The 20,554-nt window shown below is 39.9% G+C and overlaps 1 protein-coding gene across 3 annotated transcripts in view; it reads left to right on the top strand.

Annotated features, from left to right (window-relative positions):
- The window catches only part of LOC131663397 (NADH-ubiquinone oxidoreductase 75 kDa subunit, mitochondrial), a 779,163-nt gene extending 764,864 nt beyond the window's left edge, over positions 1 to 14,299 (top strand). For all 3 annotated transcript variants that reach the window (XM_058933788.1, XM_058933789.1, XM_058933787.1), the window contains one exon: positions 14,016 to 14,299. In XM_058933788.1, coding sequence (XP_058789771.1) covers positions 14,016 to 14,171 — 156 coding nt within the window. In that variant the 3' untranslated portion in view covers positions 14,172 to 14,299. The remainder of the gene's footprint in view (positions 1 to 14,015) is intronic.
- The last annotated feature ends 6,255 nt before the right edge of the window (positions 14,300 to 20,554 follow it).

The following is a 20,554-nucleotide window of genomic DNA, read 5'->3' as shown; positions in this document are numbered from 1 at the left end:
CTCAAAACGGCCGAGCGCCGCCGGCTACGCACACATGTGCGGCTCATGCCGGCGACACTATTTCTCTCTCTCCTCCTCTGCTCTCCGCCTATGCCTATCCCTCCAGCGCCAGGTATCTCCGCCGATCAGGAATCAGACTTGCAACAAAGCCACATCGTGCGTCGATACTCGGTTTTACTCAACCAAGACCGATGTGGCAGCGGCTCAGGGGAAGGCACGCGGAAGAGAGAGAGAGGCGAACAGGGCGATCGAATCCAACGATCGATTCGCCCGTCACACTATATTGTAACGATCTAGTCTGATTAATGTTTTTTTTTCGCTGTTGACTGCGCAATAGTAACTCGGCACACATTTAAAAACTGAGAAAAAGTACTATTCAAAGGCGTTACCTAACATACACGCTTGAATGTGTTAGGACACTTGATTAAAATCAATACCATATAAGGAGCGTGACGTCACAGGCGTGAGAAATTTATTGTTTACTATGCAAAATCAATAATTGCAAGATTTTCAAACGAATGAAAGCATTTTTTTAGTCAATTTCAATGCCCTAATCTCGAATTTCAAGTTATTATGATAATTTAACATGTTTTGTTAACTTAATTTAATTTGTAAGTAAATATCCCTGCTAATTTTGCAATAAATAAGTATAATGCGAATTGAAATATATAGCAGTGACCTTAGCACTTTAAGAAAGAGATGTAAGAATTTAACACTGTGATAAATGATTTTTAACAGTTATCAATACATGAAAAACTTATAATTTATTTAAACATTTAAAATTACGTTGTGGAATAGCGATTCAACTGTACATACATGTAAAATTATTGAAAACGATTGTTATTCTATTGTTGATTTTACAATGGCAAAAAAGATAATTGCGAATTAATTATTTAGTCATTATTCAAAATCTGTTTATTAAATTGGTGATTTTGATTTTAAATAATGTTCCGTGTATCATAAATAATTTGTTGGTGTAAAAAGTTCTAATAATTTTATTGTAAATTTTGTATTTTTCATTTATTTAACTTTAATCGTTTATAATTTTTAGAGACGATTTTTCCTTGAGAAGCGATTTATACTGAAAAATTCGGTATTTTCGACTTAATTTTTCAAATCACCTACTTGTAACTTTATGCGCGCGATTTCGCGGCAAAGCTTGTTTAAAGTTTGTGCAAATATAAAAAACAGCGTTATAGGGGCTACCAAGCGTAAAAAGGAGTCTCTTTTGCAAGTATAAATTCGCTCGTTGTTGCGGCTAGAAGGTACTTCGAATCCTACCTTGCTCGGCAGCGCAAGCACTGTTTGATCTAAAATTAAGACTCAGCTATTTCCTGAGATCTATATTTATGATTCAGTGGTTAACTCCTATATGATAGTGGTTATCCTCTCCTATATGATAGTCTAAGGTCTCAACTCATGAGAACCTCTCTTTTATAAGAAGAAAGCGGCCTTAGACTATCACCTCTCCTGATGATCAAATGAATTCCGCCTAGAGATTCAACTAAGTATCTGTTGCGGCGCTGTCGGGCCTTTCCCCGATAGATGCAACAATACTTAGCTGCATTTCAAACAGCCCGTCGAAGTAGCGAACTATGTTTGCTGTTCGATGATTGGTTTCAATAGCGATTCTTGAAATACACCGACAACTGTTATTCCGGTCATATCCAGCATCTAATACTGTATGTCAACTTTTTACTTGCTCTCGGAAACGCGATTTTCAAATATATCTTATAGTCCGAACTTTATTATAACGTAGAATAAGACAAAACATTACAATATAACTACTTTTAAACCAGCTGTACTTAAAAAGATTGATATATCTAAATCAAGACACTTGATTGTGATTAAGTGCTTTTAATATTATAATGTTGTTCTTCAAATGAAAATTAAAATCTTCATTTACTAATATCACATTATCGGAGCAATGCCTTACAAAATTTCTTCAAATTCGAAAACCAGACATCTAAAGTCTGTATCTATAATACTGTACCTTTAGGTAACTTTAATGTTTCATCTTCTGACAGTATTTTTCAAACAGCTCCTGGACAATTTTCACTCTATATGTCTATTAGAAGTACACTTTTACTATCCTCATATTAGGATAAAAGACTTCTTTTAACTTCGAACTAGTTTTGAAATACTCTGTAAATATAACGAATACTTAAAAAGTTGTATAAAATTAGTATTTTTAGAATACACATACATTTAGTCAATTTATCAGATTTTAATGCCACCACGTAAATATTTGGTGATTTAAATAAATTTTTTAGTATTATCGATCCAAATTCATCTTTTGTTTCCTTTGTAATTAAAAAAAAGGCGAAAATAATTTTCCTATTTATTGTTGATTGTACCGTATAGCTATCGATTATTGCAGAAATTGATATAACAATACACTAAACTTTTTTTTTCTTCCTCTATTAGTATTCGTTTAAAATGAATTTCTCATTCAAATCCAATTTGATCACAGTAATAGATATTATCTTCTCCATACCAACGAATATAATTTCGTGATTTATCTACAAATGTATTTGCTTCAACTTTTAACTTCGATTTATCACATAAAGTTATTTTTCATAAATTTATTTATTTTTCGGTCCACTATTCTATGCTCTTTCTTCAATTTGAATATCCAAGAATGTCCAAGAATTGAAATCTTACATCATGAATACCTATATTATTCTTGGCTTGCAATGTCTATTTGCAAAAATCAGTATCATGAATAATGCCCACTTTTACCGAATCTTTAAAAATTTTTTAGAAGTAATTCAAAAATTGCATTTAGTTTTTCTATATACACTGCCCGTCAATCACTTTTGCCATGCTTACCTCAAAATTAGGCAAACTTGAAAGTTTTGTATCTCGGTCGGAAATCATCGTATCACAAAAAACAGCAGGGCATTTTAAAGGTAATTGCAAAAGCTTCCATTTAAGACGTGCAGAGACTTAAAAATGAAAATTTGTGTTTTTTACAGTAAAAAAACTGATTAAAAAAATTTCCATTTTTTTAACCTCGACTTAAATCAATGCCAATTTAGAACCAGGCGGCGGAGGGCAAATCGACCGGAGAGGGTCGGAGGGTAATGTCTTTCCCTTTAAAAATAGCCCCCGCGGGGTTCTATCCAATGTTTTTTAACCGAGTTACGGCGTTTTTTGTAAAAAAATAACCTTTTTTTTCAATCCTCAATTACTTCGACTTGCATACGATTTGAAAAAAAATGCCAAGGAGAAAAAAGTTTCATTTTGTGCCTAAGAATACCAAAATAAAGTCAAAATAAAGAAATAGAGAAAAAAATTTTTTTTCGGTTTTTTAGCGCATTAAAAAAATAAAGGAATTTAACTTTTTTTTTTACGCTTCGTTTTAAAATGTCTAGGGACGTAGTAAATCACAAAAAAACTAAAACTAAGTGTAAAAACATTACCCTCCGAACCCCTCCGGTCGATTTGCCCTCCATCGCCTGGTTCTAAATTGGCATTGATTTAAGTCGAGGTTAAAAAAATTGAAATTTTTTTAATCAATTTTTTTACTGTAAAAAACACATTTTCATTTTTAAGTCTCTGCACGTCTTAAATGGAAGCTTTTGCAATTACCTTTAAAATGCCCTGCGGTTTTTTGTGATACGATGATTTCCGACCGAGATACAAAACTTTCAAGTTTGCCTAATTTTGAGGTAAGCATGGCAAAAGTGATTGACACGCAGTGTACGTACCGCCTTTATTAATCTTATTTGCCCAACGACGTAATTGTCATTCAGACTGCTTTTTTATACTTCTGTCTAACAGTATCAATGCGTAAATTTTCCGTTTTTGCAGATCTTTAATATTCAACTACTTTCTTTTTGTATTCATAACTTGATTTTTTATCATCCGCAGTATATTGATCAACATCAGTAGCTTATTAAAGTTATCGTTAAAGTTATCCATAGCCTGCAAAAAACTTTTTAAATATATTTGTTCCGGTCGGAATGAACGTCGCAAAGTCAGTTTTGGCCGAATTTATTTTAGCTCACTACATAACAGGAAGCCGTGACGTTATTCGAAGAAAGTTTACACCGGTTTCACCTAAGTGTCAACTATTATCCATTAATTTGTTTTCTGTTTACTTCCTGTTTTGAATGAATTAATAACACTTTTATTTTCTTTCTTTGTATTCTTATTTTGCTGCTTGTTACAACTTGCTTGGTGACATCAGCAAACAGGCTACTACTCTCTCTGCAGGCTTCAAGAGGGCAGCACTTCTCGGCGAGCGTGATGGTTTTCGTCCGCGATCGCGGAAGTGGGAATAGCGCCGGTGCCCCCTCCACAGGTCCACTCACTGGAGTAGGAGACGGCGCCGAGGCGCTCACCAGAGTTGATGCCTGAGAGACAAGCGAGCTAGCACGCGAGTTCTGTTCCTGCTCACCAGCGGATCGGCCATCCTAGCTTCGGCCTCTCGCCAATACTTTGTGACACGGCGGTGATAGTGAGCTCTCGATATATTTACCACTGAGGTGTGCAACGCTTACCCCCCCCCCCCCCCCCCTCCCCCTGAGATCTGGTCGACCACCCAGCGAACGCTCCAGCCTTTGTTGCACAATGACGCTTCCGACGACTGCTCCTGTTCATTTTCGTGACAGCCCTGGCGCTTGCCCACCTGATGTGATAGTGACTGCTCTGGTTACTCTTGTCAAACTGCGCTGTCGTCTCCGGATTGGAAGCCTCTCAGTCTGGCGTAGAGGTCGCGGTTAACGTTCGCATTTAAGTGATTCTTACAAGAGAGCACTTCTGTCATCTCCGTGCGGTCTCGCCAGTTTGTGAAAGTGTTCTCATTTATTTTAATTATACTGTACGGTAACTTATCTCTTTTTATTGTGTAAACGTGAAGGTGAATAAAACTAGTTATTTTGAACCACGGTGACATTTCTCACAACAACGACCCTATCACTCCTCGATCAAACCGGCATTTCTTAGCGAGTGTGATTTCTTTAGAAGAAACCATTCAACTAAAAATAACCTCGTCAACAATATTCTTTAAATTCTAATTCTACATGGTTAACAGGAGTTTCTTACATTCATAACTTGGAATATTGTAGAAGATTAATTATATTAGTTGGATTGATTCTCATTGTTGTTAAATATTAGAATACTTACAATTGACACAATTGAAACATAAACACTTACTGCCAGACGCTTTTGATAGATGTTATTTTTTTTTTGTTAAAATGTCTCATTCGACTAATCTTATGTCTAGAAGTTATCACAGGAATTAAATAAATGAAAACAGCTTATCAAAGTGTAAAAATGCAGATGATTTTTATGGACGTTGTTTTTTCTTTTTCAGATCGCTTTGCACTTATTTTATCAGTAAGAGTTATCACGGAAATTTTATACACGAAATTACAACTTAGTGTTTAGGGTACATTTAATCGTTATAGAACTGTCATTTTATTGTTTTGCCACTTTAAAATTTATATAACCTCGTTTATCCTTAAATTGCATAGCTACTCTGTGAAAGAATATTTTTTTTATTGACCTTACAATTTTGCAAATATAGGGGTGGTTACCGCTGTAAATCGATTTTTTGATAATAATTTCAGTTTTCTTTACAAAAATGTATATTTCAATTTAATTTTAGCGATTTCAAAAAGCTAGTACTCGAAAAATTGTAAAAGAAACCAATATTTTTACTTAAAAAAATTAGAGGTTGCAACTCTATAAATACAAACAATAGTCATAGAACTGCCATTTTATAACAAACAATTTGATGTTGAAATTATATTAATTTTCTATTTTTTTAGTGAGATTAAAAAAAGTTTATTTTTTGGGATGATTTTTAAGGGTTGTTTTCAGCCCCTAAAATGGCTATTCCACCGATAAAAAAAAACTCTCTCTTATTTTTTCATGTTCAACAACATATTACAGTTATATAAAAATCAGAGGCAGTCACCAGCAAGGGTTACATGTGAGATAGATTTATACTACGATAGTTACAAACGATTGTAGCGCTTTTACAATTGTTTCTACAATTTTTCTCTTTCCAGTTACAAGAATACTGTAACAGAACGAACACGTAGAAAGTGAATTCAACTGAATTCAGATTATCTAGGTTACTGTAGCTATCTAAACCATTGCTACTCTTGCAAATACATTCATCGCTATTTTAATTAGTTTCATTAATATAACAACATTACGGTTGAAACTTGGTTTTGACTAGATATTTGGGTATCTTAGTAACTATTTATCATAAAAAAGATAATCTGAGGAAAAAATGAATAAAGAAAGAAACTTTTCAATTGATATATCAATTCAACAAAAAGCGCCTGTAGAAAAATGTAAAGTTGTTTCACAACTTGTATTTTTATTCGAAAGAGTTATAAATATAAGGTGCAGTTATTGAGACCTAAAATTCTTTTCTATAATTGAAATTTATTAATTTTGCAATAATCATCTCCGTACATAGTAAGAATGAGTTACAGTTCGTTTTTGATCTTGTGGCTTTAATTTCAACTTATTTTAATTATATAATTTGTGACGGTAAACGTCTTATTAGCGCTAACGGCCCAGCCGTGCGGCTACCCGCGAGGGCAGCACCTACCGGTTGGGGAAAAGGTGACGAGGGAATTCGGAACGCGACGGGACGAAACGCGCGCGTATGAAAATGAGTCAGTTGAGGACCAGCTATCGATATTGCCTGAGAGGAGTCGAAGATTAGCACCCGGTCGCTAAGCTGTGAAAAGTGGGATAGTTAATAGTTTTTCTGAGTGCCGAGACGAGCTGATCCAAGCCTGCAGGAGCCGTGCCTGATGCTGAACACTACGAGTGCGTGCAAGAGTGTGCGAGTGAGGAGTTTCGCCATCGAAGGCGAAACCGTGAACGCAAGTTTTCTCGTCGCAAACAAAAAAAAAGCAATAGACTTTGCCGAACTCGATTGTGAGCTACATTCTCTCGTGTTGCCGTACAACTGTTAATAAGGTAAGCTGGCCAGCTTAATTTCGCGATCGCGGCAGAATTTTTAAATAACTAATCTTTCGCACTCGCTAGGAAACGTGCATATATTATCTCGGCAAACAAAGAACGGCGAGCGATCCGACTCCACATGTTATTGTCGCGCGAGCGTACTGTAAACATAAACACGCGGGCCGAATACAGTGTACAGCTTAGAGGAAATAAATGATCTCGCATGTGATATTGATTAGAATTTCATCGTATTTATTTCAATAGTAGATAGCTGGTTGACTGATATCCGTTCCCTCCTGCTCTCCGGTTTTCGTGTTTGAACGTATAGGTAATCACACGCGCTCTTCGATACGATCGTGTGTATTAAATTAAATAAACGGAATATCCACCCCGTTACATGGCGCCCAACGTAAAAGAACCTAATGCGTTTATGATTGTTCAAAACGCCGGTTCCAAACATTGACCTTGCGCTCAGTCAACCAGCGACTTAGGTGGCAATCAAAGTGTTGTTGTGCGCACTTTGTATTAAAAGCCACATAGTAAACATAGCCTCTCTGTTAGTTAGCTTGCGAAGGCTCGCCGCGACGATAAATTGTAAACAGTCGCTGTAAGCGCGTGCGAGTGCGACCGAATGACTCTTAACGAAGCGTAAACACCAATAAGTTTTGAAAGTTGCCGCAAATAAATATTGTACCCGTTGGCCCGGGGAAAACTAACACCGGCAACATTCAAACAAAAGAAATTCAAATCGAAAATTTTATTTGATATCGTGTTGCCTTAACGTAAATGTAATTTTTAAAAATTGTTAGCTGCGGTTATTGGTGATTACGCACGCAGACGCTCGTTATAATATTTTAGATACTAACCAACACAGCCGCGCTAACAAACAGTTAGTGCGCCTGATAGGCAGGATCATTATATTGCGCAATAACGAGCAAAGAGCCTTTCGGTAAATACAGTAGTGAATACCCTTGGTTCAGCCTATCGTCCGCTAATAAAATCCAAATATTCACTTGTTTACTGATTTTTAATATAGTACTCGCACTCGCATCACGCGTGAAATAAGCGTGTAAATTTTCGTTAAAATTAGCCGCAACACAACTAACAGATGATAATGGACCGCACTCAAAAAGAGGTAGAAGACTGGGTGTTGACGCTCCAAGACGAGGAAATTAACAAGTACTTCGAACACCTGGAGCTCAAATCAAGCGGGAATAAGCTCTCGAGAGCGGGACGACTGCAAAACTGATTGTTAGGCAACTACTCTGCGGCAGATTTCGCAGAAGTCGACAACCAGCACAGCAATCCGGCAAGAAGAGGAGCCCTACGCTCGGAGCTAATAGTATCCTTATGCGCGGAACACACAGCATCTGAGCGAGAAGGAGAACACTCGCTAGCCCAGCTAATGCAGAGTGCGGAAGTAATATCGCGAATTCAAGAAACAGCGATAAACATCACAAACATACTGGACGACGGCGAGAGCATGAGCAGTAATAAGTATATTACGATAACGGCTGATGATGGTAGCCAATTCCAACTCCCGCCGGCATTCGCTGTGATGATTCAAGATCTCATTTTCCGGTCCAGAGAGAATGAGAAGAAGCTCGAGCTGCTAGACTCGTTAAGAGTGAATGTGTCCAGTCTAACGAAAGTATTGGACCAGATATACAACAACAGCAGCAATGTTAAGAGCCAACTGGACGACCTGTCTGCCAGGATGAGCGCACTGGAAAATGCCGAAAACAGAAATGTACAGCAAGACAATGTGAATAAATCAAGCGAAATGCGTCAACAAGAGAACACGCGTAGGAGCGTAGCATTCCAGGATGCCTTCACCTACCATTACGACATCAGGTTACCTCAAAGTACTCCAGCTGGACCCGGACAGAGGCCCACGGGGGCCACCGGCGGGACCCCCCGCCGGACGCTCCCTTTCGGAGAGGGTGGACAGCATTAACTCAGTGGAGTTAATGCTGAAGTAAATAACCACCCACCGAGCACGTGGTCATCTTAGCCGACACCAAACCCTTGGTCGACTACAAGGGATGTTGGTCGCATTGTCCGAGGATGGAAACTCAAGTTTTCAGGAGAGGGCAATACAAGTATCGACACCTTCCTGTCCAGGCTGGACAACTTGAGGAATGGCGCAGGACTCACAGAAGACGAGATGCTCCTAACGGTATCGGAGCTACTCGTCGATCCCGCCCTCACCTGGTACGAGGCAATGAAGGAGGAAAGGCTCTGCTACGCTGAGTTCGAGATGGACGCAAGAGAGTGGTTTGGGACCAGCGTGCAGCAGGAACAGCGTCTAATGAGGGAGATATCAGGGCCCCGACGAACCAGTGAATGTTTACATCGCTAACATGATGGGCCTGATGAAGCGGCTAAACCCCCAGATGACGCCTGATTGTCAATTGGACCTGATGCACGCCAACCTTCTCCCGGATATTCAAGGTCAAGTGCGTAGGTCCGAAGTGAACTTCATACGGACCCTGAACACGCTGGCCACGGCGGCACAGAACAGCTTGCACCAGCGAAGGGTAGAACGGGTGGTATCGGATCCGCAATCAACTTTGTACCCGGAGTTAGCGTACCACCCTCACACTGACGGAAGCAAGGGCCGCAAGGGTAAAGTGGCATCTATGTCCGGTGATAAGCCGGAGATCAGCGACCGGTTGAACCATATGGAGAAAGTGCTCGAGAAGGTGACACGCCAGGTCGTCTACACACCGACGCCCTCGGAGGCGACACCTAGTCCGAGCCTAGAGGCAGTTAATGGCGAGAAGAAGGCTCCACTCACCAATATACTGAGCCAAGTGCTACTATCTCTCAAGGAGATATCGGAAGGGATGAAAAATAACTTCGCCGGGAAAAACCTGACCTCAGAGGACCGAACTAAGAAGCCGGAAGCTCCTCGAAGACAGAAGAGAGACTTCTCCAAGCCACTCAAATGCATCGAGTGTAGATTACTGGGGTACAGCAGAAAGTACTGTCCCCAATGCAACAAGGTAAACGAGGAAAGGAGTGGTTAGGTGGGGTTGACCCCACTCCTTGAACCTACCAAATAAACCCCGTTAACGAGATCTCGCGGCCTTCGCCAACACAGTCAACACCGATAGTAGCGAGTGTGTTGAGCGACGAGAGCGAGAACTCCCCTGGTGACGCCCGATGACGAACGTGGCGGTAGAGTGAACGCGGAGAGAGAGGGTAATGACGTTAGTAAAGCCCAAGACCCTGGACCGGCCTAGGTGGTGGCGAATGGATCGCACACGCCCTCGGGGGCGCGGGTAGCAGCAGATAAACCGTCGAAGGTTAACCCCATGAAAACTCCGATCGTCCGAACCAAGGTGGTTGGAGCGAAAAGTGACGTCACTCTACCACGCGAAAGCACAGTGGCTAGCGCTATGATCTGCAATGAGCAGGACTGTGGAGCCGCCGAATTTGTTTCGCAATATTCACCGGAACAGGAAACGCACTGGTGGTTACCGGTAAAAATAGGAGACTTCCAGATACGGGTTCCTTATGATCCGGGGGCTTCCACCACAGCAATGGGTAGTAATGCTCTGCAGATAGCGTTTGTGCTAGGCGTCAGGTTAGATACCACCCACTTGGGTACGGCAGGACTACCAGATGGTCGTAAGTTAACGATCGTTGGTCATGCCATGTTGCCGTTCGCCGTGGGGGATATGTCGATGCCGACGAAAGTAGCTATCCTCCCTACCCTCGTCGATGAATGTATTCTAGGAGTAAACTTTATTAGGTTATTTAGAGCGGTACTTGATCCGGACGATGATACATTACTGCTCAAGAAATCACAACCCAAGATGAAACTAGAGGTAGCTAGTTTTGAGGCTGGTCCGAGATTAGCTACTATCGGACTAGCCGAGGTAACAGCCTCTCAACAGGCGATATTGCAGAGGACCATCGGCGACGCCTTATCGCAGGCCCCCGTGGGACTGGGATGCGCAACAGGCATTGAACACGAGATTCGGGTCGGTGATACGATACCAATCAAGACCTAATATCGACCTATCACTGTCTTTACCGTGCCCGAACTGGGACATTTCCAGTTCGTACGAATGCTGTTCGGTCCCTCGTACGCCGACACCACCTTCCAACGGTTAATAAATAGCGTGATCGGACCTGAGCTTGGCGATTTCGCCTTCGCCTATTTGGATGATATCATAGTAGTATCGTCCAAATTCGAAGATCACCTACAACATCTTAAAACCGTATTGGATAGGTTATGTCGAGCCGGACTCTCAATTAAGCGAGAGAAGAGCGTCTTCTGTAAGCTCGAGGCCACATACCTTGGTTTGTTGATTATTCACGAGGGAACCGAGGCGACGAGCATTCCGCCTACTGTGAGCGATGCGACGACACGCGGAAGCGGACACGCCGTTATTACGGATAACGCAATCCGGAATGATAGCGCGACAACTTCGAACCAACCTCGTCATGTCCCTTCGGATCCCTCCGATAAGATCCTGATAACCACCCGTCCAACTAACACAGCAAAGCGCCCGCGAGGGAGACCTCGTAAGAACGCGCTAACCACCCAGACTACACCGTATCGACAGAATCCACGTGTTCCCCCTCCGATCGTGGGGAAAAGAAAGAGGGGTAGGCCGCCAAGAACACCGACCGTGGATGCATGAGGCCCTGCGAACGAAGGACCTGGGAGACCGACACAAAGGACCCCACCTTCAATCCCAGCGACGAAGGCCCTGGGCAGCCGAACAGGCGCCCACCTTCGATACCCGAGGAAAGGGTTATAGATTCTGATACGCGTGACTGTTACAGGATGAAGATCGCCTTCGAGCAATTCGAAGAAGCGGCAGCCGCCCTCATTAGGCTGGACCTAGGTCCCGCCGTCGAGGGAGTCGTGTACGTCGCCCTATACCTCTTTGGAGAGAAGAAGAAGGAAGAAGAGCAAACATGGATGCGAGCTCATGCGAGCTCGTCATCCGTGATTATCGAGGAGGTCGCTGGCGAAGAATCACTGCGCCCCTCGACAGTGCAAGGCGTCGTGCGCAAAGAGTCGACCCGCAGCACCAGTGGGAGCAATCCCCATGAGGCCCCCACCATCCTCCGTAGGCACGCAGACGGAGGGAGCCTTCGACGATGCGACCTGGCACCCCAGGTTCACTAGCCAGGCACCCTCGCCTGGTGAACGAACCTGGGAGGAGATAGTGGAGGGTTTGAAGGAGGTCGAACAAGGCTGGATCACCCTCGATACCCTCCAACGATCCGTATACGCGGAATACGACACGTATATGACTACGGGACACCGCCCCAGTGATATGGATTACTGGAGCGAGGTGGTGTCCCGCCGGCGCCAATTCGCACAAGCGCTGAAAGAGGTTCAACGCCGACACCGCCAGGCCCTCGAGGGCCCGATCAGCGACGCACCTAATGGTCCCACCCAGCCTCCAGCCGTCGGAGCCAGACCAGCGGCTCTAGAGGTCAGGTCAGAGGTCACGACGCAGCGGGGTCCGCGGACGTGCGGGGTACACCTCGTGGTAAACGTGGACAGCAGTAATGGAGGCTAAGCAACTGGACCCATCCACATAAACCTTGTGATGAGGTCCGCGGGTGAGGACCACACGGCCGACAGACCGTTGTGGTCCACCCCGAACAGACGTGACGGGTTGCCGCTGACCCCCAGGAAGCGAGGCCTCCTTAGTGGTACCCTCTCCCGCGCACAGTGGGAAGGGTGCAACGTGTGCTACTACCCCGGGATGATCCGTACAGATCGTTGTCCCCGGGTCCGACAGCACATCGACCTGGTCCCGGAGAGACTGGAATGGGAGGCACGCGGGCGCCCCCCGTTAGACGCAGAAAGCCGGGAGATACCCCAGTGACCGGCCAGGTTAAAGATCCCTGCCCCATGGGCAGGGCCACACCGACAACAACGTCCAATAAAAACGAAATATCACGGAGAACGTGACCTGTTATTATCCTTTACCGTCTTAACCTCCAAAAAAATAGCGCTAATAATTCTATCGAGGACCTCATAGGTCCAAACTGGAACGGGGCTGTGACGGTAAACGTCTTATTAGTGTTAACGGCCCAGCCGTGCGGCTGCCCGCGAGGGCAGCACCTACCGGTTGGGGAAAAGGTGACGAGGGAATTCGGCACGCGATGGGACGGAACGCGCGCGTATGAAAATGAGTCAGTCGAGGACCAGCTATCGATATCGCCTGAGAGGAGTCGAAACTTAGCACCCGGTCGCTAAGCTGTGCAAGGTGGGATAGTTGATAGTTCCCGAGCTTTTCTGAGTACCGAGACGAGCTGATCTAAGCCTGCAGGAGCCGTGCCTGATACTGAACACTATGAGTGCGTGCAAGAGTGTGCGAATGAGGAGTTTCGCCATCGAGGGCGCAACCGTGAATGCAAGTTTTCTCGTCGCAAACAAAAAAAAGCAATAGACTTTACCGAAACTCGATTGTGAGCTACATTCTCTCGTGTTGCCGTACAACTGTTAATAAGGTAAGCTAGCCAGCTTAATTTCGCAATTGTGGCAGAATTTTTAAATAACTAATTTTTCGTACTCGCTAGGAAACGTGCATGTATTATCTCGGCAAACAAAGAGCGGCGAGCGATCCGACTCCACATGTTATTGTCGCGCGAGCGTACTATAAACATAAACACGCGGGCCGAATACAGTGTACAGCTTAGAGGAAATAAATGATCTCGCATGTGATATTGATTAGAATTTCATCGTATTTATTTCAATAGTAGATAGTTGGTTGACTGATATCCGTACCCTCCTGCTCTCCGGTTTTCGTGTTTGAACGTATAGGTTGAACGCGCGCTCTTCGATACGATCGTGCGCATTAAATTGAATAAACGTAATATCCACCCCGTTACAATTTAATACATTATCAAATTATTTAATTCCTGAATGAGATCTTTTAAAATATATACTTCTTTTTGAAATAAAAAATATATATATAGTATTTATTTATAACGCTTATTTTTTCTTTTAAGATGAATATAGGATTTAAATTTATATATTATTTACAATGACTCCAACTATTATTGAAACTAATTAATAATATTTTTATTTTCAGCTCGATCATCAGCCGTTTCTCTTGGAGCCTATTAATATCAAGCAAAAGACTCTAGATCAGTTTTATATGACGGACTCAATTTCTAAAGCATCACCAACTATGGCAAAATGTGTACAAGCGGTATTGAAACAGCAAAGTAAAATTGAATGTAGATAAATCATCATTGTAAATAAAAGTAATTTCAAATTTATAAATTAGCGGATAAATCGTCATTAATAGGAAAATGCTTTTACAAACGTTAAATTTTGCTATTTTATAAATGTTGTCGTACGTAAAGAAAATAATAAAAAAATATAATTTTTTAAAAACACAGTTTCAAGTTATTGCTCAGATCAAACTCGATCGGATTACATAGATCGACATCTAAAAAAACCCGGATACGCGATAGTATATTTCCAGAGGTATTCGATGCGCTAAATCAGAACATAACTTCAGAACTGATCCATTGCGTCTAAGTTTCTCGAAATATCCTAACCTAAAAGTTGTAACAGGGAAGGTTATCTGAAAAATGGAAAATTTATTTAAGAACAAACTCCCACGATGCTGAGTAAACCGCCGCTCCGTTAAACACCTATGATAGTTCGTGTATTCGCCTTAACGTCAGATGATTTATCCTAATTGTCTTCTATCAAACGGAGTTGAACTCACATTAAGTCACGTGTCTTATGACACTCGATGAGTTTTAAGTGTGAGCGACTTTACTCTTAATCTTCTTAATCCCCTAGATGTAATCAGATTAAACCCTAAGCCTTTTTCAATTACTTAAGCTACTAGGAAAATTAAATGACGAAAACGGCGAATAAATTTAACAGACTTTAATTAATAAAAATCACTATAGTCTTTGTAGGGCCGAAAGACTAACGCACGCGAATAGGATTTTACAATTAACTATGTTCGGTGAGAAAGAGAGAGAGAGAGAGAGAGAGAGAGAGAGAGAGAGAAGATTCGAATTCTACCGCAAACTAACGCTGGACGCGAATACAAAAAATAACGCTAACACGATTAGACAATACACCAAATGTATTTTGTATCGCATATAATAACGGAAGGTGCATCTACCATGCGGTGCAATTACGGTGATCAGCCGTAATTGTTGATACAAAATATCAACTGCCGCTGCTCCTCGATTTATCAGCTGCGCTGCCTCGATCTGCCTTTATCTGCTGCAATCTGCTGCTTCTGCACCGCTGCTTGCTGCTGCAATACTGTCGTTGCACGCACGCACGTAATTGTCCAAAGAAAACTTTATTTTGGCGAAACTAAGTGCGAAACACAAATCAGCGGTAAACTCGCGTGAGCAGCTGAGGCGTAACTGCTCATTCAAAAGATCGCGCTCCCCCTCTCTCTCTCTCTTAATTGTTAGAACTAACGCGCGAAAAGGAGAATCGCGAACGGATCGATTAATTAAATCGACTACCGTTGCAAAGTATAAAAATCACGATTATTTGTTATGTTTGAATTATGTAACACTGCGAATAAACTGTATCCTAAAACTAGTAAAACCATCATAAATCATCACTCTTATTCCTTAACCTACATTTTTTGGATTAGTGATATCTTTTTTCCATTGAGCTATCATTAATTGATGTTAAATATTTTATCAATTTCGAACAACAGTAAAATCACAGGTTACAGGGGTTGGGGGTTCAGGCAATTAGATTTTAAGGGTTTAGGATTATAAGGTCACAGGCTACACAAATCGAGAGTTAAGATAATTGGATTCTAAGGTTACAGTGGTTTGGGCTGTTCAGATGTTTTGTAGAACTGCTAAAGTACGTAACTTCAATCAATTATCTTGATGGAAAAAAATAACTAATCCAAAAAATAAGTTTTACTCTTTCCAGACCAGCCGGACAAATCAAGGTTTCTACAGAGTCCAGCCAGTGAAAGCAAGATTCTGCACAGTGCAGCCAGTTATGGCGAGACCTTTCATGGCTCAGCCAGTCAAGGCAAAATCTTTCTTAACCAGCCAATCAATGCAAAATTAATTTTATGTTAACGTTTCAGTAACTATACAACCATCTTCAGAAATTCTTTGTTTTGGAAAAAACAACAAGATAACTGATTTATATTTTAACGGATAGTTAATTTATTAAACTCTTTTAACAATGTATCCCCCAGTGTGAGAATAATAGTCGCCTCGATCTGCTGTTCAATGCTTAAGGTCTATTGCGTATGCGCTTCTTTGTATCGGAACAAATGCGCAAGAATACGAATCGAATGCAGAATCAATTCGAACTAAGATTTTTACGGTAAGCGAGGATTCGATAAATAATAATTTCAAGAAAATGTAACGAATGTAAAACTAAAAAGAATACAACAGATTTTTTGGGTCTTTCAGCAATATATGTATCACGTTGGTGTTACATCCCAAGCTAGAGTAAACATCAGACGATCAGGTGTCACTAAGCGATCACTTGTATGAGAAAGCTTATGTCAAGGTTTTTTAAATAAGAATGCCTAAATGCGCAATTTTGTTGCTTTCTGCAGTCACAAAAAGACACACGTCTATCCGCGAGTCGAGGCTGCCTTATGCAGAATTAACAAACGTGTATATGCTCGATGTGCACTTCATAAGTATAGAATCGCGAAGGCAAGAGAGAGAAGTATTTCTCTCTCATTCCGTCTCTGGTTTCTCTCCGTCTCCAACGTAATCACTCTCTTTAATTTTTGGACTTGTTTTCTCTTTCTCCCCTTCACAAGAGTTGTCGCATGAAAGGGGAAATCATATTTCCTCGCGGTTTATTTTACAGTGTGGAGAATTAAGTGATTAGCTGGTTAGTCGGTGACGTTTGTTGTCGCGCTAACGTAACGGTTCTATCTATGAGCTCTTCTCTTATTTTCACTGGATTACTGCAACCCGTTAAACTCATGAATCTACATATATAAATTAATATATTAAATGGCGCCACTCCACATATTATATTATTGTATTAGTGCTAGAGTCAAATTTCATAACCATATAAGGAGCGTGACGTCACTCTATTTATAGATAAAGATATGATAATTTTTATTGTTCAATTAAAATGCGTTATTAAGAATAATTTCAATGAAACAAAGTATTTTTTATATAGTTTTTAGGGCATAGATTAAGATTATAATATTTTTAATTACTTTTAACTACTAAATCGTATTAAATTTTAATGTGAAAACTTAATTTGTTTATAACTTTGTAAATGTTAATTATTATAATAGAGCGGATACTCTGAACTCAAGATGACTATCTGAGAAACATGAGTAAGGATTCTTTTCATTGATAACAACTTAGTTATTACTGTTTACAATAAATACGTAATTAATAATTTATTTAAACATATAATAGTATATGAATCGAAAGAGTTAATTCTTTACATAATGACAATATTGTTATAATTTATTAATCTTAATTAACCGATTTTATATTTATATTATAAGATTTTGCAAAACTACGAAAATTGATTATTATTCAAATGTTATTAATTAAAGAGAAAAGTCAATAAGGAAACTGATAGCTGTCACAGATCCATAAATCTTTTCAAATGTGCATCACGAACAACATTAGGTATTCCATATGTTTTTGAGGTCGCTGAATTCAAATTCAAGATTGGTTTGACTTCATCAGGTCAGGACCAAGGTCAATTCAAGGTTAAATGTACTGAATGAGCAACTTACAAAGTAAACCGATGTAATTATATGTTTTAGGAGTTGCTGAATTTGAATTTGGGATCTGTTTGACTCGATCAAGTCATGGCTAAGGTGAGTTCAAGGTTAAATCTAAATGAGTGGAGTTTACGATAAATCATGACCCTATTTCATTTTAATATTTAGAGGAGTGTACTCTCCGTTATGAAAAGTAGGATCGAACAATACATCAGTGACCTTGCTCTTGATCTTGAACTTGGTTAATTCTTAATGTCTTCCATTCACAAGTCATAAAGCTACAAATCAAATCATTTGATAATAGTAATTATTATTACCATCGGCATTACCGTGCGCGATCGGGTTTTACACATCATGTCTGTCTCTCTGTCTTTGTATGTGTCTATTTATTTCTGTATCAGTCTGTGTTTCTATCTTTGTATTGTATGCTAGTATTTTACTGATTGATGAATCTATCAAGTATTTCAATATCGAAAGGGTTTTTCTATACATAATTCTTAACTGTTGTCAGAATTGTCATTGTCATCTAACGTGTCGTCTGATTCAGACCAGTTCATAGCGTCTAACTCGTGTTCGAACTACTTATCACTATTATATTGTTGTTTCTCTTGTAAATATCGATAATATCCTAGAAACCATAAAATTGAGGCAATATGTGCACAACACCCTACTGTACGAGCTGCGGTCTTATACTGACAATACCAACCTTTAATTGGATCAAAGTCATCTATTAGATATCTTATCCAAAGTTGGTACTGCTTCGATGAAATATGACGTGATTGTAATTTTACTCTTAATATATCGCTTTTTTCCTTGTGCACATAAACATCTTAACTGCCATCATCGTTCATATGCTCCCTCGTATACGATTTAGCCTGTTTGACCTGATAAACTCCTACTGTGATTCTGTGGAGGTCGTTAAATGTTAACCGTGGAAAGTCAAGTAAAGATCCAGCTTCTATCTTATTCCATATTACAGTCTTATGAGCCCATTTATTATCTTATACTATCTTTTGAAATACGTTCGTTTTTCTACTTAATATACACATTCTCTCTGCAATGATTTCATCGTCCGATGAAGCATGAACGCGGGGAGGTCTATATACATTACAGAGAGTGCATACGATACGAACATAATTTTTAATATAAGGGATTTGAGAGTTAGGGACAATATTTGCCAACATTTTGCACATCTTTATTAAGCCATTCACAGCCTCAACTACCCACCGAATATTAGTAATAACCCAGGCTTCGCTTACGCTTATAGTGTGATGTTGGAAACCTTTACCCAAAAAATGAGGCATTTTATGAATCAGCTCACATTCTTCTAGAGTGGATATACAGTCTCGGAATCCACGATCTACAAAAAATTATCTTCAGGCCACAGCCATTTTAAAAGTTCGGAATTTTTTTGCTTTATTAAGCTATCCAAAATATTAGCGTCGTTGTTTTTTCCATCAACCAAATAGGGACCAAATACATCTAAAATGTAACCGGTAGTACTAACTAACATCATGGATTTCACTAATGGTCTACTTTTATGAAAAGAAAACGTGCACCTTTGAAACGTATTACTTTTGAAACGCTACTACTTTTCTCTATGTACCATATACAGTGCCGCTCACGCACTTTTACCCCCCCACGGGCAAAATCAGTCTAACTTCAAAGTTTTATATCTCTGGTAGAAATTAACGTACAGAGACGCGCGTGGATGCGTTTGAAAGGTCTTTCGGAGAGCTTTCAAATGATATGACTTACGGTTGCCATCGATTGTTTTTTTAAATTTTGCAACAATTATGCAAAATTGAAAATTCTGAAATTTTTTTATTATTTTTGACAATTAGCCAATTTTGGAAAAAAAATCGTACGAAAATTTGAAGTACACCATTTTTTAGCTATTACCAAGCCCTATCTGAATCACTCATCAAAAATTTATTTTCGTCAAATATGACGCGCGCACGGGCATTTTTTCCTGGAAGTGACAGTTTTTTTCAACATTTTTTATCTCCGTCAAATTGTAACAATCGAAAAAAATTTATAGGAGAAAAAATGTTTGTTGTTTCACGTAGAATACTGCAATAATTTTTTTTTTGGTTTTTCGAAAAATTTTTTTTTTCGGTTTAAATTATTTTTCAAGGTCGAAAAAAAAAAGATTTTTTTTTTATGTAATTTACGATACTTGTTATGTAGTATTATTGAATGGGTGGAAAAAAATTTTTTTTTGTGGTTTCTCATCTTTTTAGCGTACCGACTGTGAGAAAAAAAAATTGAAAAAAACCGAAAAAAAAAATTTTTCGAAAAACCAAAAAAAAAATTATTGCAGTATTCTACGTGAAACAACAAACATTTTTTCTCCTATAAATTTTTTTCGATTGTTACAATTTGACGGAGATAAAAAATGTTGAAAAAAACTGTCACTTCCAGGAAAAAATGCCCGTGCGCGCGTCATATTTGACGAAAATAAATTTTTGATGAGTGATTCAGATAGGGCTTGGTAATAGCTAAAAAATGGTGTACTTCAAATTTTCGTACGATTTTTTTTCCAAAATTGGCTAATTGTCAAAAATAATAAAAAAATTTCAGAATTTTCAATTTTGCATAATTGTTGCAAAATTTAAAAAAACAATCGATGGCAACCGTGAGTCATATCATTTGAAAGCTCTCCGAAAGACCTTTCAAACGCACCTACGCGCGTCTCTGTACGTTAATTTCTACCAGAGATTTAAAACTTTGAAGTTAGACTGATTTTGCCCGTGGGGGGGTAAAAGTGCGTGAGCGGCACTGTATATAACTCACATCTGCTACAAGTATAGCAACATTTTGGCCTTCAGCGAAGAGATATTTAGCGCGATCACGAGTATCAAGATTTATGAAGTTATCTCCAGAAATATGATAGAGCT

This window comes from Phymastichus coffea, unplaced genomic scaffold (genome assembly GCF_024137745.1).
Source record: "Phymastichus coffea isolate CEN01 unplaced genomic scaffold, Cenicafe_Pcof_1.1 PCOF00035, whole genome shotgun sequence".
Taxonomy (NCBI): Eukaryota; Metazoa; Arthropoda; class Insecta; order Hymenoptera; family Eulophidae; genus Phymastichus; species Phymastichus coffea.
This window is presented reverse-complemented; position numbering and strand designations above follow the sequence as displayed.